This window comes from Saccostrea echinata, unplaced genomic scaffold (genome assembly GCF_033153115.1).
Source record: "Saccostrea echinata isolate AGI-Se365-2 ecotype Australia unplaced genomic scaffold, CSIRO_AGI_Sech_v1 ptg000030l, whole genome shotgun sequence".
NCBI classification, from domain to species: Eukaryota; Metazoa; Mollusca; class Bivalvia; order Ostreida; family Ostreidae; genus Saccostrea; species Saccostrea echinata.
The window spans coordinates 26,002,218-26,024,968 of NW_026889779.1; the positions used below are offsets into that span (position 1 = coordinate 26,002,218).

At 32.0% G+C, this 22,751-nt stretch overlaps 1 protein-coding gene across 1 annotated transcript; it reads right to left on the minus strand.

Moving 5' to 3' along the window:
* Window positions 1-6,028: 6,028 nt before the first annotated feature.
* Window positions 6,029-22,428, minus strand: LOC133196626 (T-box transcription factor TBX10-like). Its single transcript, XM_061332491.1, has 7 exons — window positions 22,131-22,428; window positions 21,681-21,984; window positions 8,670-8,943; window positions 7,976-8,128; window positions 7,221-7,288; window positions 6,666-6,784; window positions 6,029-6,406 (listed from the first exon to the last, which is right to left on the minus strand). The coding sequence occupies exons 1-7, from the start codon at window positions 22,315-22,317 to the stop codon at window positions 6,153-6,155; spliced, it is 1,359 nt and encodes a 452-aa protein (XP_061188475.1). The 5' UTR covers window positions 22,318-22,428; the 3' UTR covers window positions 6,029-6,152.
* Between the last annotated feature and the right edge of the window lie 323 nt (window positions 22,429-22,751).

Genomic DNA, 22,751 nt, shown 5'->3' on the forward strand with positions numbered 1-22,751 from the left:
CTGACGTCGTTGTGTTTAATGCCTCAGGCAGATGTTACAGTGACAAAACCAAACGCACCTCTATGTATCAAGATGTATCAATATTTAAGAGGAAAAATGATCGAATTAGGATACCTCCTTTTTGTGGAAAGCTTATTCATAATCAGTACTTGGTTGACCATCCCATTCAAGATTAATAAAAAACAATGTCATTAAAACCTCTGTGTGTTTATTTGAAATTACAAAGATATGTTCTATTTTTAAATTCAGAATTTAAATTCCGATTGCCAGAGTAGCAAGAGGAAAATAGGCCACAACGCTCACCTGAGCTACCTTGGTCGTACTGTTCTACAGAACACCTTACTGTTCTTCAGAACAGTGCCCACTCTACCTCTGGGGCCATGATTTTAAAAACTTGAATCTACACTACCTGAGGATGTTTTTATCCTCGTACAAACCTAGCAAAGACTTTCAAAAGCTGTTTTTAATTGACTCTTTGCAATTTTCCACTGAAATCTGACGGTTTTAATTTTGTAATTATCAAAATTACTAGATTTGGGCAAGAAAATAAAATGCATTTTTGTGCCAAGTATTTTTTCTATCGAAATATACGTAAAGTCACGTAACATTGCTCTTTAAGAAGGATCTTATGAATAGATAGTGTGCCTATGACGTATCTTGCCTCGGAGCTATTCCCCTTGCCCGCCATCTTCTAGGTCAGAGTACTAGTAGTGAATTTTCCTCTTTGAGCAACCAATTTTAAACATGCATGCCAGAAATATGGGGGGGGGGGGTATTTACAATATTAAAATTATCAATTAAAGAAGCTTTAACAAACGTATATTCATAAGAAAAACAGTGTCATCTTCGCCTCAGTGCCCAGTATAACAAATTGAACTTGGTTGAATAATGAAGGGATCTGGGGATGTTGACCTACAATATGGCGGCCATAGGGAAATAACTCTTCCTTAAATCATCTAGATGGAAAACTATCTATATTCCCGACTGACCGGGAATATCCATAGATGGCATCCTTCCGATGAATAGATGCTGGACAAGACGGTTTTTAGCATCGTGAAACCTATTCTTAATTGTATATTTATGAATGATTTCTTTCTCATGGGCGAGGTTTGATTTGGCAAATTTTTTTAGATCAGAATAACTTTTGTTAGGAATGTAGAGTATTTTTTTTCACTCGCTTTATACTAGAAGTTACTATATTGCCTAAAAATCTAATAATGCATGATATTTGCGGTATAATTTTCAGGGTAAACTCAAAGAATTGTTCACAGAGATCTAAAATCATTATATTTCAATCACGTCTGATGTTTCAAACAGAATACAGCAGAAGAAAGGTAAAGAATCAAACGGCGAATTTCTTGATATCTCATGAGGTCTGCAGAAAAAGACGATCAACAATTGATGGTTTTCCTTGATATAATTCTGTTTGAGAAAAACATATGGTTCTGAAGTAAAAGAATAAAGAAACAGACCGGGAACACAAACGTCACAGTTATGCATCTGCCACCCAAACAGCAAAGATACGCCGTATCTAAGTCAAATCTAACGGAACTGAGCGAGTAGCCATTTGTAACCTACACCCTTAAATGACCAGGGCGCATGCGCATTGTACTGGAGGTCTCTGTAAAGTAATCACCTTGGAAGACATTATTATTGATGCAAGAATACGTGTGAGGATGTTTGACATTTTTCACCTGATTTGTGAAAGATCCAGTTTCCATTCGACAGAAGCTAGAGGCGTTAATGAAAAGAGAATGTAAATAAGACCTGCCCTACTAGCATGTTACACAGAAACATACCGGTAGTACAAATCCATTAGTTACATATTAACCATTTTCTTGTTCTAAGTATCATTGTACTCAGCACCAACTGTTACTAAAATTACCCGGAACAATTTTGTTACATTCACAAGTTTTAGAATTTTGAAAATTCAAAATTAACTATAACAATAACAATCTACTGATATACTAAAAGTAGTTAGTACTGACTATTACAATCTTACGTATACTTCTATCATTAACAGAAAAATTGTCTTGTAACGTATATGTTCTTATTTATTTTTAAAAATATTTTTGTTTTTGTTGTTTTGTTTGCTTTTAGTGTCAAATTTTTTAATTTAAATCTTAAGCAAAAATGCTGAAAAATTATCGGCAAAATAAAATAGAATTTCTAAAATATATTACAATCATGCTAAAATTGGGAAGCACAACGTTTTCTTTCAAATAGATCACAAATGAATAAATATAAACAAATTTTATTGATACATAATTGAAATATTGTAAAGTAGAATTATACAAATATAATCCAGTTTGAATATATATATTTATAAAGAAGAACCATTCCAAGAAACTGTTTGATTAAACATTATCTAGAGCTAAATTCCGTGTCTTACATCCTGCTCAACAAATTGACACACACGTGCAGGACAGAATTCTCTCTCTCTCTCTCAAATTTTAGGAGTTTATGAAATGCAAAACAGATTTAAATATATCCATCGATCAAAGTTATTTGAAAAAAAAGTATACTTTATGACATACACATATAGTATGTCAGTTTTAATACCATGCAATTAAATATCCTTGATCAACCTTTATAGCATTTGTTTAGTAAACGCTTCTAGTAAAATTTGATTGACTCGTTCACGTTTCTCGCTGTGCCAAATGTCAGAAGCAATATTTTAATTGCCTTTCGCGGTGTGTAAACTTAAAATCTTTCGGCAACAATGGACAATATGCATATAGCAGGTCGCCTTCAACTGCAATTTCACGCATTCCCACAACTGATCGCAAAACGTGGTGTTTTAAAGCCTTAAATTAAAAAGAGAGAGCTTGTAATCGCGACACACAGAAAGACTTAAAGACAGATTTTAAATAAAGTAACATATGTCGATGTTCGTTTTGTTGGTGGATTTATTACTCTGAATATGCCCATTTTGCATGCACCCCGGCTCGAACTGGTAAAAAATTATATATATATTATATAAATATAGCCCTTTTATGAGGTCTATCCATAGACATATCGACTTCACAGAAAAGCATATCGACTAAGCACGAAGTGCAAAGTCCGGCAATATGCTTTTCTGTGAAATCGAAATACCTATGGGTCGACCGAATCAAAGGGCTACATTATTATTTTATTTGAAAAAGAAGAAGACAAATTCTTTATGTAGGACTTTGTAAGTTTTAGACTTTTCACCATTATAATTAAACATATCTTTGGATTTTCCCCAAGTTATTTTTAGTAACTCAAGTCAATATCGTAAAATGTAATTTTGCACGTGATAGCAAGCAAACCAATCAGATGTATATATATATATATATATATATATATATATATATATATATATATATATATATATATATATATATATATATATATATATATAAATTCTTTGGGCATATGATTGGTGTATAAAGTATTCGTATCTTTTCTATCGGTTAACTCCTCTTGTTTTTACTTTAAATTATCTGCCCTGATTATGCATGTGCTGGCATTTCGAATTTATTATCTAGCTCGAATGATGAATCTTTATGACATTCAATCATCAACTGACGAAAACCATCCAACCTGGAATTGGCTTCTGGATCAACTAATTAACGAAACCCCTCAATTCACCATTGCTGCCAAAGCTAACACAGACTGCTATTGTGGTCTAACGGGAAAGATAATACTATGGTTGCGCTCATCATTAAATGAATTTAGTGAGATTTCTAATTTGTTTGACCAAAATATTTCTAACTATTCGTATCCACAAATTAAGGAGTCCGCTCGTAATATTTAATTAGAGGTGACAGGTACTCCCTGAAATTAATCAATATATTTAATTGTATAATAAAATCACCAAATACACCATGTACACTTCGTCACTATTATAGTGAACATTCGAAATTGTTTCTTTTATTTTGATTTTGAACCATTACCCACGCAAGGAACCATTAGTCGCTGTTTTGGGAACATAAAAGACTGCATATAGAGAAATTTAAGATTATTTCCATGAACATAAAGTCATTGCGTGTTTTTAAGCTCTCTTATAGTAATGACATTCCCCTCCGCCGATTACTATAGTATTGCATTGCAAACATTTATTGAATGTTGATTTTTTACTTCGATTACATATATAAATATATATTATATACAATAAATAATATTTTACAATAAATTTTCAGAACACTTTTTTCATTGTTTCTTGTTTCATCTTTCTTTCCCTCTTTTCTTATTTTTTTTAGTTGGTTTTGTTTTTGTAATTTGTTTGTGTGTAATTTGTTTGTGTGTTTTTTTTTCCTTTTCTTTCTTTTTTTTTTAGTTGGTTTTTGTTTTTGTAATTTGTTTGTGTGTGTGTGTTTTTTTTTCTTTTTTTTTAAAATAAAGTTTTTGTTTTACAAAGATATCAGATAATTTTAATGGGTACAACTCTGTTCAAACATACATAATTCATGAACTGAAAGAGATTGGAAGAAAACATTATCTTGATTTGTAACTCTTTGTGTGGGTAACATTTGGGAACATGTGGAATTTGCAACTGGAATGACTGAGCAAAATTACCTGTATATTCTCATATATGTGACCGAGATTGATTATGCAGGTGACTCGAGCAATTGAACACATTGTGTTCAATTGCTCACCTGTATCATCACGTGGCGTGGTTTCATTCCCAAATTTACGTAAATGTATTTAATTTCATTAAAAACTGTTGTGAAGATATTATGTTGTATATTATTTTCTATGAATTTACTGATGAAACTAGATTTTTGCGAACTGTGCAATCCTTTCGAAATGAAGGTAATGATTTTGAATGGTAAAATTGTTAAACATACATGTACAAATCAAATTTGTAAATAGAGCTGTGATGTCACAAGGAAAACCTATACAGTTAATTGAAATTATCGACGGTTTATCAGGTAGCTGAATTGATTTCATTTAGTGGAAAATTCTATCTGTCGACAGTGAACATTGAATTATCATTACTCTGTGTAATGTCCATCAAACGCATAGAAGACGTTCCCAGTGACGGGGTCAAACACGATAGCGCGTGCTCAGAACTGACATCCGCTAGCACCAAATGTGATAAGGACTTTGATTGGTTGTCACTTTCTGAGATAAGGTCTTTGATTTGAAGTTGCTTTTCATTTTCAGATATTTGATAAAACAAAACTATCACATGCTCATTGTAAGGTACAGTTTATTCTTTGTCAAAAGAGTTGCTAAAATCCGCATTTTTGTCAGTGATATATTTTTATTTTTGTTTTGTGGTAGAATTCCATATCTTTGATAAACATGTAGATGTTTCTTCCTGTACAACCTGTTCATCATAAGTAATAGATAACCATTACATATTACACAAATAAGCACTAAAATCAAGTGCATTGCTAAGTGTTTTGCTATCGTGGGATTCCCTGACTCTAGAAAAGATATTTTATGTGAATTTCGTATTTGCTTCTTATCAGAAAAGGATTTGAGTGGAAATACTACATCTGTTCAAGCTAAAAAGGTCGTTTAGAAGCATTCTTTATCCCGATCTAAAAAGATCGCTAGATTTGTATCCGAATAAATGTTTATATTCGACGCATCATGTTTATACGTAGTGTTAATTTGTGAGAGGAAACGGGCTACGAAAAGCTATCAACATCTTGCATTCTGCCAAAAGTGAGTCTATTTTACTGCTAGAAGAGGATACAACGTGTTACAAATTTACTGACCCCGACTGCTGAAGCAATTTGTCATCCACAGTTAAATCGCTTCGACTTATCCTAATGTAAATATTGTAGAAAAAAGTAGCAAAATGTGTGTTTGGTAAAAATTGACGTTGAACATACAGCGTCAATTAGAAGTTGATATGGGAAGAAATCAGTCCTGGAGCTTGTACAATTTTAAGGGCATACTGCGTCTTAGATCATGTTTTCACAATGTTGTTTCTGAGACAAAATTCTTCCATATATAATTAATATATTGTGGTTGTAATTAAAACACCCCAATTAGCTGTTATCTACACCGGGTTATTCTTAAGAAACATATTAAAAAGTAGAAATGGTAAAACAAGATAAATATTTATTAACAAAAAAACCTACAAAAGAAATGTCATGGTAGATTTACAAACATCAAGAACGAATCATTCAACAAAGCAAAGGCCGAACAAGACAAGGAAAACGTCACAATTAGAAATTGTACCCACAAGAGTTCGTGCCTGGATACAATTCCTTCATACGAGCATGGTGATAAGGATAGTCTAATGTCCGAGTGTATGGAGATAGTCTGCTTTTGGATGCCATCATGTAGGTTTCATGACTGTACGGTGTGTACGTATATCCCTCAGAAGGGTAATTTGGCCGCGTAGGAAGACGTAAGGGTGATGCGCCACTACCGGAAGCAGAACTATTAGGAGACAAACAAGAGTCCTCGGATTCGGAACCTGTAAGACAGTATAGTCAAAATGTATGAGAGTTAAATGCTACGTAAGGCATATTAGGGTTTATCTGGGTTAAAAAGCACTTGTGAGTGTAAGTTAAAAAAAACGAAACCATATGTGTGACAGTGTCTCGCAAAATGATACGGCTAAAAATCAAATGCCATATGCATAAATTCTATTTGATTTTTTCAAATTTATCAAATATTACCCATGTTTCTTATCAAAAAGGTAATAACAAAAACTCCTGTATATAATAATTTACCTTTCTCTTCGGATGATCGACGTTTGGAGGAGCTATTATTGATATAAGACAAAGAACTAGGACGGTTGTGGTTTCGGGGTCGGGCGCAGGGATTCAGTTGAGAAATAACATCCACCATACTGTAACAAACAATCATTGGGCATTGATTAACCAATTAAAGATATTTTTTTAGCTAAATAAAAGTTTTCAAAATTATCATGACAATAAATATCATTTTGAAAATATCTGTATATTTCTTACTAAAAAAGAATCCATTAAACTACGGAACGTTTACAATACTTTGATTGGTATTTAGAATATTAACAAATTTTGTATAATTGTAGTTAAATATGTAAAAACGTATTTCTTTTTTAAATTTACACCTTCACTAAAAATACAAATAAATCATCCAAACAATGTCCTGACTGAAAAATAAAGTCAAAGGTTACATTTTTTCAGCTGATATTTATGTACTATAGCAGTGATTCTTTTTTTAATTAAAGAAAATGAGAACATTATTGCCAAGGCAATAAGAAAAGCAACAATGGAAAAAAATGAATGTAACAGATAACGTACCACTCATTTGGGTCCACGTCTCGAAAACCTTTTGCAAATGGATTACTAGCAATTTTCAACTGAGTTATCTACAGTATTCAAAAGAAAATGATTAATTATGGAGTATATATCACAGAGTCCAGCAACTCTGGACATTGTTAACCAAATTTTTAATAGTACGTTGTAAAATGTTTGTCATTTATAACTTATTTTACAGTCAACATAACGATAGATATTTTTTTTTTTTACGCCAGTAAGTAATTTGTAGAAATATTTTAATTCAAAACATCTTCTACAAAAAAAAAAAAAAAAATAAAAAAAAAAAAAAAAAAAAAAATAAATAAATAAATAAAAAATAAATAAATAAATTAATAAAAATAAATAAATAAATAAAAATTAAAAATTGCTGAAATTCTACTTATATTTCAGTAACTAATTTGACCCCTTGAGATTTTGAACAATTTTGAAATACTTGACATTTGATAATTCTTTACATTGGCGCATATACAAAAACACTAGCCATTCTGTTGACTAGCCATTCTGTTGGCTACTGAGCTTGAAGGGTGTACAAGTTTATACAAAAACTTCCTTAAATCAAAAAACAGTTAACATTAAATTTCAAGTACTTCAAGACATTGATTAACCGATGTCATGAGTATCATTACAGATTATAAATGCAACATATTTGATAAATAGTTCTTGTGATGAATTAATACGATTTTTGATTGCAGACGACAGTTCGGGATCGTCTGGTGGCTAGAGACTTCACTGTTTACCCGATGGTTTTGATACGCTGTCACTGCCATGAACTTAGTCTCTGGGAAGATGTACGTCTTGAAATTTTCTGTAGAGGAACAGTCTTCTGATTTCGGATTTACATAAACAACATGGCATCGAGGCTGATACTTGTGCATCGAATTCAAAATGATCTGCAAAGTTGAGATAAAGCACTTATTTATTTAGATTACATGTTACTACATCCACCTCTAGCGATGTCAAAAACGAAATCTAAATTAAATCTTTAAACAAATTGAAAATGATACACATTTAACGACGATTGAAAATCTCATTTCATTTTTTCTTTGATGATAAACACATGATTTTCTTACAATGACGGTGTCGATTTTTAAATTCAAACATTTTAAAATTTCAGGTCGAGGGAATTTCTGCTGATGGAGAGAAATAGTTTTATAGGCAGTTGATTGGACTAAAAAAATTGATTACATCGGCGGAAGAAAATCTAATCTTTAAATTATAGTGGGCTTTTCAAATTGGTCGTCTGTCATCTAGTCCGATGCAATTTCATTTGTCATTAATCAACATTTCAATACAGTTATTTATATAATTTGTGTTCACGTCTAAATGTTACTGGGTCAAACATAATACATTTTTGATACATGGACGAATGATTGATATTTCACCCTCGACATTTCCATTTTGCAGGTGTGCAAACAAAACCATTAGACTTACATGACCATTATCATCCATCAAGTTATTCGTGAGTTTTAATTTATCAAAAGACACCACTTGTTTCATCCACTGTGAACCTTTGGCGGGTGAGTCTGGATGCACGTGAATTCTCCCGGGCATGTGGGGGTCGGCTTTTCCAGCCACCACCCAGCTTGAACTGTGGAAGGAGTACCTATATCGCTTGTCATCGCAGGGTACGAAATCCATCATCACCATATAGTCCGACATGTGGTCTAGGCCGTACAGCCGAACCTGGAAAGTTGGGAACATTCGTCTGCAATTAAAGAGATATGATGATAATAGGGTGAATGTCAATCGAGATTTTCTGCTGCATCATTCATGCTGCATTACTGTACTGGATTTTCTGTCTGCATTTTAAAATTCTGATCAAAAGTCAATCGAGATTTAATCATTCATTAAAAAATAACTAAGAAACACGAGGCCCAGGGGCCTTTACCTGCGTATAATTCCAATCTTATAAATGAAATGGAATGGCAATTTTATTTACTACATGTATATAGTAAAATAAAATAAAGTGATAGAGGAAGATTTTCTGCAAAAAAAAATAAAAAGTAAATAAATAAAAAATAAAACTAAAATAAAATTTTAAAAAAGGAGGAATTCGGTGATCAGGGATCAACAAAAAATAGTTAATCTGGATAATCAGAAGCAACCCAGTATAGTTCATTTATTCGATTTACCTTTTTACATCATTGACAGTGATTAATCATCATAGGTGAATAACAAAGGGGATTAAATTAAAAAAAAAAGACAAAACCAAACAAAACAAAAAAAAAAAAAAAAAAAAAAAAAAAAAAAAAATCCACATATGATTGTAATAGAATCCAGTCGTAACCCCAGAGCCCGTTACACAGGGGCCATCAGTTTTATAATTTCAAAATAGTCCGATCCTCAGGTTCTGAAAATCAGCTTTTAAGTAATTGAAAATGCTCACAAAAATGTCTCTGATTTCATAGAGTAACGTGAATTTACCCATGGTGTTTCTTCAAAGTTCATCATTAAAGTTAATCATATTATATAGGGAAAATTATCACATCTCAAATATATTTTCAGGAAATGGGAACAAAAGCACCAGCTATACATTATCTAATTGAAAATTGATCAACAATTATATTTTAGGATAAAAAAATATAGGTATCCAGGCATTCAAAGAAAATTGCATTTTTTTATGCTTATACAGTATTTTAGCTCTTCTATTTACTTCAATTGTTATGTTATACATAGTGTAAAAAGCTTGTGCTATCATTGCTAGGCATCTTATATTACGTCTAATTTCACATTACGTTTAATTTCATATCATGCTAATAGGCATTGGTATCTAATGCTAAATTAAAGGAAATTCGATTTCTCTAAAGATGAGTTTATTAATTTCTTTCAACTCTTTACAAAACCGTTTCTAAGACTTCAAAGAACCTTGAATCATATTGAGGTGCATAAAATGAAAATTGTTGCATGAAAAGATCTCAGTTTCAAGCTTCATTTTGAGACTTTATAAATAGAATAATAAATTTGAGAGTTATCCAACCTGGCCGAGGGGCGGATATCCTCAAAAGAGACACCCTTCTTCATCATAACCATGCACTTATTTTGTTTGCTAAATTTCCAGGAATTTCAAAGATATTCTGCATTTTCACTATATAATCAATGGAGCTCCGCCTTAACTCCAGAACCCCTGACCCTAAGGACATGAATTTTACATTTTCGATTGAGGGATTAATACTTATTATAATAATACCAACAATTTAATGGCTTGAAGTCCAGGAGTTAGGACGATTTTAAATTTAAAGATTGCATCATTAATTTGGATGGTTTTAGCCGTACCCCTCAAGGGAGTAGAGGCCAAGAAATTCAAATTTTTTGTTCCCCTTTCTCCCATACATGCTATATTGGTGCAGAGGTTCCAGAGAAGAAGCTGAAAATGTTCAAATGTAAACGGACGCCACACAATGAAGGGCAATGGAGGACAAAAACAGATTGCAATAGGTCACCAAAATGACTTTGTATGATTTTGTTTGATAAATATATTGGATTAGAGGAGAACCTTTTCAAAGAATTAACGCAGTTTGCCATAAAAATAGAGCCCGCCTTACACCAGAACCCTTGATCAATGGGCGATTGATTTTAAAATTTTGTAAGAAGCACTCTTGCTCATCATTGTCATGCACTTAGGTTGTATTATGAATATCAAAAAGCAAGAAGATTTTCGAAGAATTGATGCTTTTTAACTATATGACCAATAGGGCCCCGCCTTAACACCAAAACCCCAGATCCCTGGGCCATGAATTTTACACTTTTGGTAGAGGGATCAATGCTTATTATAAACATGCCTAGTTTAACTGCTTGATGTCTAGGAATAAAGAAGGAGATTTTTAAAGATTACGTTAATTTTGATGGTTTTATCACCACTCCTCAGAACCCAGGGAGGGAGGAAGGGCCATGAAATTCATAATTTTTCCCCTTAACCCAAAGATGTTCTATGCCAAAATTGATTGAAATTGGTTCAGCGTTTCCAGAGAGGAAGCTGAAATTATTCAAATGTTAACCGACAACGCACGATGCACGACGACGAACGAAAAGAGATAACAATAGGCCACCTGAGTGACTCGGGTGACCCAAAAAGATGTTTTTCAACTTGAATGAAATTTTCACTACCAATCTTCGTAAATTATGCATAGAATCATTAAATATTCTCGTGCAACTTTATACTATATGGGGCTTTGTAAACCTTACCATAATTTAGCAATTTGATTAACATGGTCTTTTTCGGTTATATCAACAAAGACCGAGTGTCTCTCTTGATATCCGATTTTATTGACCATAAAATAATCACCATGGCGATAAAACCTGTGTTTATTTTCTCACTTCATTAGAACCCATCACAGTTAGAAACATCTCTTGTTTAGACTGACACGAAAACAGGACGGTTTATTAGCTGCGTGTCCTTCATATCAACAAGAAGAATGTCTTAATGCGCTAATTATCGACAATTAAAACAACCGAGATTTAATCAGACTAATCAAGTTCACTAAAACAACAGAGAGGGGGGCTGAAAAAGGGCAGCTATAGTCACCTTCCTCTCTGATCTTCCTCGTAACACGTAAAAAGATTCAATGTTCGAAATAATTTCACAAGAATGATAGGATTTTATTTTAAAAATTACTTTCACAAGTGCGAAGTATAGGAGTGAAAATATATTTTAAAAATCTAAAGTAAACTAAATTCTAAATCCAACAGCAAAAACATTATCTAGTATTCATTACATGGTCTTTAGATTTGCTTTTTGCCCCTCCTAGCTAACACCTTATTGCAATTCAACAAAATTACAGTATTTCACTGTTGAAAATGCAATAAAAAATTATTCACATTTTCAATTGTGAAATAATGTAATGGAATAAAATCATTATTTATCATAGATGATATTTTCACAGCGTGAAATTTACAGAAGCGTGAAAATAACAACCGAAACAACTGTTCTATTTCTTTCATTGAGCTGATATGTATTCTGTGGAAATCCCTCTCTGGACAAATCACCTTTAACGTCACATAGTGATACGGCGACTATACACCACATGGTGGCACATTTTCGCCGTGAAAACTCTCTGTGTTCCTCCCCTCCACGCAATGTCTTTTAGAGAATACCCCCCATAGACAGCTACAGTGAGTACACCAACCTGCTACATGTACTGACTAAAACAGCTTAAGTTTCTCGAGATTGTTGATTCGACCTCACAAGCGCTACGTTTTTGTTTTCTTTTTCAAATAGTAAATCTGACAGAGAATAAATAGATAAATAAATAAATAACAAAGTGAGGTCATGTGAAAGGTCTATTCGTTCAAAATTTATGTTTTGTCTTTTGCATTTATTTTGTACTTATGTTCACTTTGCAATGTTGTTTTGAACAAGAGACAACTAATGGGGCAAAAAGAAAACCGATGGAAATGTAAAAGAAAGTAAATTCAATGCTTCGCACTCGCAAAAATATATAAAAAAAAATCCTGTCAAACTTCTAACCCAATCATAAAACATTGAGTGTTCTCCGTATACACAACCACAAATCATTGTATTTCTCTATATACACAAGTGTAATGTTATTATTCATTTGAAACGACAATCAGCATCTTATAAATAGAGAAATTTAAGTATATATAAATATTTTAGCTAATTTATAAATGTATGAAATTTTTTGAATAAAAATACTTCAAATCTTCAAAGTTATAAACATAAAATTCATTTATTTCCCTTCATGAATACTTAACTAGAATAAAAATCGAAATAGAGTAGAATGGTAAATATCCCTAACAAAAGTGTTGATTGGGATTTCTTTTTAAAAAATCATTAAAAGTTTTTTAAAGGAAAGGTATGGTATTTCGAAATTAATCTGTATCCTATAAGATGCACTTAAATGGAAAACCATATACAAAGCTGCTTTTCTATACACACAACTGTGTCAGCCAAAGAACACTATGGGAAAACAAAACATAAATAAATAAATAAATAAATAAATAAATAAATGTTCATGAAGTCCAAACTTTATGATATTGAATTTTTTTAAACCATGAATATACTTGTATATACTGTAATATTAGACTCGACACCAGATCTATTCATAAGAGGTTTTACTATTTATACTTTACTATTCCTCAGAGTTAGATTATTGATACAGTGCCTTATTATTCGTAAGGTTAAGTAAATATGACAGTAATTTAGCATTATCAAAAGTTAAATTATTAATGCAATAATTTTTATTTTTTGGAAGGGTTAGATTATTATTTTGTACTGTAGGATTTGCAAGAGCTAGATATTTTAATATTCAAAAGGATTATATTAATTTTTGCATTACTTATTCATAAAGATGGGGATGTTAAGTTTATTTATTTAGTATTAGGTCACTAGAGTCACCGAGATGATCAATTGATGTTTCAGTCCGTCATCGTGCATTGTCATGCACCGTCCGAAAACTTTTGAACATTTTTAACTTCTTTGAAATGGCTGAGCCAATTTCAATCAATTTTGGCATGTAGTATAGAAATTAAAGTTTTGAATTTCTTTCTCACTGGGACCTGAGGTATAGGGCAAAACCATGAAAATTCGTGCAATCCTCAAAAAGCCAAACCATTTCCGTAAATCCTGGACAAACCGTTTGCAAGTCCAAGGATGTGTTTAAAATTTAAATTGGTCTAATATTGAAAATAAATGTTTTGAAAATCCTGTTCTTTATTTGTGGTAATCTAATGGGCGAACTGTTTAAATGGTTATAATGCTATCTAGCCCGCTAACAAAATTAAATATGAAACACGTGTAAGGAGGAATATATCAATATGCATTGCATCTTTAAAATGTTCTTTATCTTTAAAATCATCAAATCAAACAATTATAACATTCAACAAAAATATATGTGGGCTAATACCAAAACAAAACACACACACACACACACACACACACACACACACACACACACACACACACACAAACTGTCAAGCCGAAGGCTTTATATGAGTCACTTATTTTATTTTTATCTAATAAGATTTACAGCCGTATAGACATAAACAAACAAGGTAACAAGGTGACATTTTCATACAAACAGAGCCGGAGTCTAGGTCGGTATTCAAATCATCTTTCTACAAAAAATTAAATGATAGTGATTAGAAGGAATTGGTTGACTGATTATTGCTTAACGCCGAGTCAGTAATATTTCAGCCATATTTCAACGGAGAAATAGGAATTACTTTTATTCGACGATGGAAACATTTTGGATTACAATGTAGTATTGAATATTTTATTTTATTTTTGACGAGATATTTGATGAAAATAAAAAAAAAAATAATTATTTCTCATGAAAAGTAATACATGTATATGAGCAATTTTGTAATATTCAGATTTTCCATAAATAGATACAAAAATCATGTATTTTTTCTGTATTGAAATATATGTATAAAGTTAAAGCAAAATCACTTTTAAAAATGTGTCATTCGCTATGCGTCAACAATGTTGTAACGGTTGTGTGATTTAATAATAAAGTTATAATAACAGTTGCAGTACGATATTGTTCACGAAAGTAAATCAATACATATATATACTAGATACTATTATGTAAATATACTACGTGTAGGGTAACGTTGAAAATTTTCAGCCCATGAAAACCATTGTCAACCCAGGCGCAGCCGAGGTTGAATATGATAATGGTTATCTTGGGGTGAAATTGTCAATTTTACCCTCAATTACATGCAGTATTAATATTATACCGAATGTTTTATACAAATAAAGGTGAAACGCGCGCATCGATTCCGCGCAGTCAATATACATGTATATATTTTTTTGAATATCACCCGTCGTCAAGGAATGTTGACTGTTGCTAAGTTCTATTGCTCTGGAAGGCGTGGTTTCATCATTCAGAGGGTAAACGTTTTATTTTAAAACAAACTTCTCTTTGACAAATCAAATTTAAGTTATTAACATGAAAGTAAAATATAGAGTCATTTTTTAAAAAAATTAATATAAATATTTATCATAGCTTCGTTTGTTTTTAACAAATTTTGACAGAGTTTGAATAAAAATGTAATAGAATTTGTTTTCTGAGAAGTCCTCATAAACTAAGGCAGTATTTTATCTTCTTTTAAGTTAGCCTGGCACACAAAGAAGAATAAATGAAATGTATCCTTCATTACAATTTCAGTATAAAAAGACTGAACCGATATTCGGTGCTAATACTACAGTGTACTCCAAAAAGTACATGCACATGTATACTGTAGGCAAGAACGCGATTGATCAATTTTCTTTGAAAAAATGTCCTCCGAAACGTCTTACAACGAGAGAAATGCCAACGTAACAGCTATGAATAAAAGCATCATAAGGCAATTGCGTAACATCTTCATGCAGGGTTTTAGCTTCTATACCTGCATGATTTTTTTTCACTTTATTTTCTAATCTTTCAGGAACGCGAAATGCAACATGTACATTATATTTTATTTATAATTGACTGAATTAATGAACGGTCAAAGGAGTGCCACATTAAGACAATCCGTCATTTATAGGATAAAAGTGTTCGCTTTTGTGCATTGTAAAATGAAAGTCTATAATTTGTAGAGGGTCATTCATTTTCTTGTCCATATAATTTTTCCTCCCATGCCAGATATTGCCTAGTTTTTTTTTTTTTTTTGTTTTTTGTTTTTTTTTTTAAATCTCCTGGCTTATAACCGAAAGTATTTAAACCGTGACAATTGAAATATTTTCAAACTCATGCACAAGATGGGATTTTATCTGGAGATAAAGACAGGTAGATCAAAGCAAAGTGAAGACATTTCTTTTCAGCTCGGGGAGCGGAGAGATTGGCTGGCTTCAATGGAACCAACTGAAATCTCGTGCCCAGACTTTCATCTGATATTTATCTGGCTCATCCGAGGATTTCTTTGAGTTTTTGTCTTCATATGATAGACAATGGGAAGGAATATATCTGCGAGCAGGTCTTTATCTCAGTGCACATATATTTTGCAATGTGTTGAGTTTTAGGAGAACAGGTTAAATTCTTTGATGCTCTCAAAGTTCGGAATTTAACATAGAGCATGTTTTTTTCTCACAATTTTTTGACATTTCCCACAAATCGTTTCAGAGACAAATCTCAGTCAGCTGTGTAGGGGGATATTCACACACGTTTTTTATCTTTTAAAAACAATAATGGACATGTTCTCGAACATAAATTAAGCGCCCATAACACTTCGACATATTTGAGGTTGACGTAAAAAACATAAACAGATGTGAGAGCTACGGGCAGTGGATGACTCGCGTGGTCACTTCTCATCGCTAGTGCCAGTTATCTGATTTAGTTACTTATCTACGTATACATATACGCGCCATCAATCATTTTTTCCTTAATTTTTGCTCTCTTGAAGAAAAACCTATTAATTTTACAGCATTCTAAACAACTTCTATGGAGCGAAAACGCTTATAGTTGTTTGTGTCATTGTATGAATTCTTTTTTAGACCAGGTGCATTTTAACGTATATAAAATAGGCGAATAAGATTTTGCATTTATCGAATATATCCATTGCAAAGTTAAAAATAAAATATTAATATTTTTATCAAATATTTATTATATATGGGGTAGAGAAATATTTATTTTTATACCTACATATGTCCTTCTAATTTATATATAAACTGAAAGTTTTTTTTTCCAAAATGAATTCATTTCCGGGGCCCTTGATTGATCAATAAAACATCTTGTGTCTTGTACAATAATATTTAGATTTTATTGAAATATATTATGAAGAGTTTGTAAATAATGCTTATATTGCTGTTGGATTTTATTATGTACTAGAATGTTAAGCTTTAGTTAATATACGAAAAAATTACTTGGGCAATAATTATTCTCATAGACCTAATGTTATTAAATATATGGAACTAGTGACAACTCAAAATGAAAAAAAAAATCCTGAAAACATTGTATGTTCCTAAAAAAATTGATGCTTGTCTGTCTTCCTTGATATTTTTTCTTTTTCTTATTTCTATTCATTTTCTGTCTTCATTATTTGTATTGCGTATGTACCTCTGACCAGTTTGTATAAAAATGCATATATTTCATCAATATTTTACCCCACGTACCAATATTTTGGTTTGGACAAATAAATTGAACTTGAATTAAAATCTTGTTTCAGGCTGTTTTTAAGTGTGTGTCATTGGTATCTTTTAATACCATATTTGTTAGTGCTGGGACGATATATCGAGATATCGATAATATCGATTCATTGTGAGCATGATACGCATATCGATACGTATGAAGAAATATCGAAATATCGCAAAAAATTCTAACTTATGTCTTTCTTTGTTTACTTAACATTTTGGGTTAAATATATACATGTAATATAAATATGCTAAATAATAATAATATAAATATGAAATACATAATAATTAACACCACTTAATTGTGTAAAATTATTTTCTTCAATTATTTTCTTTTACATCTGGTATACAACTTCTTCGAATAAATTATTCTTATTTGTGAAGAAATGTTTTGTTCATTTTAATACAAAAAGGCATTTTATAACTAATTCAACATATCAGGATACATATCGTATCGTGGCTCAAATATCGTGATATGTATCGATATAGAAAAAGTTGTATCGTCTCAGCCCTAATATTTGTAGATGCTGATTCATAAAGAAGCCCAAGAAGAACAAAATACGTATTTAGCTTTTATTTCTAATGTTTAAAAATTCAATAACAAAATGTATTATCAAAGTCAAAATCAATCTTATTGATCAATACTGTTCATCTGTATAATTTATACAACGCCACAAATAATGGTTCATTTCATTTTTCTCCCAAGTTATTTACCCTAGGTTTTAAAATCATTTTTTTTTATGAATCTCAAGAGTTCCGAGTCCCGAAACATTGTTTTGATTTTCTGGTAAAATCCACTTTGAAAGTTCCCTGATAACGTTTCCTTACACTGGAAAAAAGTGCTTTGTTTATGTTGCACGTTTTCTAACCAGATACTTTCGTTCTCGTTAATTGTAACAAAATACCTAACAATTAGAAATATTTATTCCAGTTAGTATAGGACGTATATATTGAGGCGAATACAGCTGCGGATGTATATATTTATTTCCAACATTAAGCATGCTCAAAATTCAATTAAAACTGATGGAAAACACCGTAAGAGCCACTTCAAATGCCTGGAAAACAATTTATAAGAAAGTTTCACCGAGAAATCGCACGGCGGATTTATTTATATCACCATTAAGGCGGTGTGATGCTGACTGAACTTGGAATCGAGTAAATTACTTCACTCAAGAAACTAACACCTGTGTTAAGTACCACCTGATTTATTCATATATCTTAACATACATAAAATCGTAAAATTAGAAACAAGAACCCACCAAATGGTCACTTTATGACACCCCTTTTCTCTTTAAAAAGCAGCTGGAAAGCTGCAGGAATGGAAATTGGTAATGATTAGCGAAATACAAGGGCAGATTCATATAGCGAAAGAAAACAGTTTTCATAACAAGGTGATAAGGCAAGATAGGGATGCTACGCTCGTCGAACTTTAATGAAGCATGGACCTATGATGATGAGGGTACGGCCATGTGATCGTCTCCACAGCGATCGCCATGGGACTTATAGGCATGATCAGTGTGCATTTCAATGCAGAAACTGTCATGTATGAGACGCATCACCGAAAACTCCGACGTGACTAAGATTGGGTCGGTCAGTCTCGGTACCTCACTATTGTAACTGTTATCTGACATTTGCTGGCATTGTCCATTACAATCAATGAAAATTCTTGCCTATAAAATGTCTGGTTTTCTCAGACTTGATTCGACAAGTAAATTTTAATATACAAAATCTTTAAATTACTTATTTAACTAAGGTATAAATATTTAATAAGTGCTGTATGATTTAACGTAGCTGCTCCTATTGTCTTTGAAGGAATAAATAAACATTTTTTTTCTGCATATCACCGTATTATATAAGGTACGTTGTGTCCTTCTGACAAATTTCATTTTATGAATAAAACTCTGCACAATGTCTATACGTTATTTCAAAAGTAGTCATGTTGAAGCATTTAATGATCTCTGTCAATAAGCGCAGTTTCGTTAATATCAAAGCACTACACAATAAAGAGCACAATTAATTTCAAAATCTCACAAGCTTGTTATAGATATTCCATTTAGTCAAAACATTAATAAAAAAATACTTCGAACTCTTTTACTTCATGCTACTTTCATATAAGCATTACTACTAAGTAGTATATCTCTTTAATATATTCTACAGAAAATGTACTTCAGAAAAGTAGACTATTTATCATGAGAGGAAATTTGTTTATCAACGCAGTCCAACAAAGAATACTTAGAATAGATCAATTTAAAATGGTTCACTGAAATTTATACGTCATTTTTACAATATAATATTACCAAACTGATCCGACGTTCAAGCATTTTATTTGGTAAACATCATTTAATACTTTTTATTTGGTAAACATCATTTAATATAATAAAGAAAAAAACCTCTTTATATTTTTGGTTAAAAAAAATGTTTAGATTAAAATCGTAATTTTGACTTATCATAAAAATGAAAATATCACTTGAATATTCTGTGTCTTATCTTACGTAAAAATAAAAACTATATTCCCACAAGCCCAATAGATATATAATGGAAACAAAACACCTAGCTGAGTTTGGAACGTATTTCAGAATAATCATGCATGCCACTAGTATCCAATGCGACATGAGTATACGCAATAATATTCAAGATGAGGGAAGAGCGACATCTAATTCAAATACTAGCTGCAGAACTGTAGCATAAAATAGAAAACCGTAACGCTACAGTTCTGCAGCTAATTCAAATACCTGGTACGCCAATTTAAAAAAAAAGCGAAGAATTTTATGAAGAAGAAATATAATTGTATCATACAATTTTGATGTTTTGCACTACATGCAAGTTAGTTTAAATTTTTGTTCCACATTTAGCACATTTGCATTACGTAAAATGTTGGCATGTAAGTATTCTCTTTAGCTATTGAATTGTATTGTTTCTATAAATGTTTGTGTGTATTTATTCTCTTTAGCTATTAAACTGTACTGTTTCTATAAAGGTACAATAAATATCGGTATTACCTCATTTAATTTTTTTCTCATTCACGAGTTTGACCGACATGTAAAATTATTGATATTTATTTTGTGATATTGTGACAACTACTCGCACGTTTGGAGACAGAGCGGAGTACATTTTATAAACAATGTCGCGAACCTTATCCGTCGTTACCGATTGTTTTCACTCTAATATCGTGTCTTCGTAGATGATTGTTGTAGTTATAGAAGTTTGATTTGTTTATAAAAAAAAATCTACACGGATGCATACTGGTTGGCAGACACATATAAACTGGAACAATAAATACCTTGCTCCAAGTTTGCAACATAAAAATACAAACAACACGAAACTTTGACATTTTTTTTTTGAAAATATCCGTTAAAGATTATACGACATTTTGCAAAGACATAAGACATCAAGGTTTACGTTTTAAAAGTATAACATATATTTGCCTATCTAAAAGTATGTAAACAAATTAGTAAAATCAATCTTTCATCACATAATTTGGCAATTCCGTCTGGAAGACAACGTAATAATCAGAGGAACGGGTCATATTGTTTTCACTGCTGATCTGGACCACGTTTTACAAAAGACTTTATAGGACTAAGACCAAAATGTGTTTTCGCGACTTTTTTCTTCGTTAGATTAATTAATTTTAAAAAAAGGTATAAAATCTAATAAAGAATTTGGAAAAAAAATATTTTGTTAAAGAGCAATGTCAATTTAATTATTAGATTTGAAAGATGCTAGAGAGAGCTATATTGTTGGTCTTAGTCGCAAGTTCTGTCGTAAAACTGGTACTTGGTTTAATTCTGTTACGCCCAGTCCATGCTCTTTATATATATGTATATATATATTTATTGAATTATGAGGTATCAAGAAGTGAACACCGTTGCCTGGTTAAATATATTTGTATGTATACACATGAATAAAAACCAAATCGACTGTAATTCAAATTTCATTTTCCGTAATTTTGTATCTACATGTGCAAATAGCATATCATCTTCATTTTCTTTTCGATGTCAAAGCCATTATTCTCTAAAATACATTTCAAGGAATAAACTTAATGAATGGTTGCCAGTAGAATGAATACAAAGGGGATTAAAACGGGTCCCAATAGACAACTTATTTTGATTTTTTTTATTTATAAAATTAAGAAGCTATGAAAATAATTAAATCACAAGTCTGATTGTAAACGGTTGAAATAAAAGAGATATATTGGAGTAATGAATATTTCTTCTTTCTCTCTAGAACAATTTAGCTCGCAAATACAGGTGTATATATCCTCTCAGTGATAAAATTGTCCATTTGGAAATCGACACACCCTTGCCAAAAATTTGATGATTAGAGTAAATCCATGATCGAATAAAACGATCACATGAAATTAGTACATAACTCCCTACCTGCCAGCTTTGGTGACGATCATTTCTGTTCCAAGCTCGTCGAACTCATCCCATAGAGACTTCATCTCCAGGTGTGCGTTGACATTCAGAAGTTTGGGGTGTAGGGGTTTCTTAGACTGCTCCCCTTTTTCTTCTGGTGTATTCTCCAAGCAACTGTCACTTTTACAGGTGTGATCACCTTTCAAGAAGTCGGAGTCTTGGGAATGTTTAGCACAATTGTCGGAATTTCTTGAAATCACATCTTGATATTCGAATCTTGAAGATTCATAAAGTGGTCTCCCAGTACCAGCATTAAGGAGACAGGCTGGAAATAAAAATATTAAAATACAGCGTGGGAGGCAGTTTACATTAAAATCTTTACCTCAAAAGATAATTCAAAAATAAAAAAAAAAAAAGAAAAAGAAATAAAAAATACATTTTTTGAGAGGGTTGAAATCGAAGTTTGCTCACCTTCCATGCTTTTCATTCCGGGGGAATATCCGCAGTTTCCCCATTCCACAAAACAGTCGGAGTTATACTGGCTCGAAGTTCCGGGATACCCGAGTGAGTTAAAGACAGAATCTGGAAACGGCCCCGACATCAGAGATGCGATACTGAAGGCGTTCGCGCGAACAGACAGTGGCCCCGTGATATCCATCTATGATTTGCCCAACTTTTCACACATTCAAAAGATAAAACTTGTTCCGAAATCAGTAAAAAAAAGTTTTGTCAATGTTGCGCATGCAGCTATATTATCCCATAAATAAGACAAATTTTGGCAAATTAACACCTACAATGACCGGCCCCCAATTCAGCAAAAGCACGAATAAGCAATTTGATTGGCTGTTAACACTGAAGTGCATAAAGAAGATGGGGATTAATTACGATAAGGGGACATTGAGTTCGTATGCATGTTGCAGAGACATTCGGTCACTTTTGGCGATAGGCAGCACAAAGATTCCAGATGTGTTTAGAATAGTTTGGGTACAGAGGGAGAAATGTTGACACAGTAGTTTATATAAGCAGGTATTGGAGGGGTAATCAATCATTATGGGTGTCAGAAATGACGGCTCAGAGGGGTCGGCCCAACGA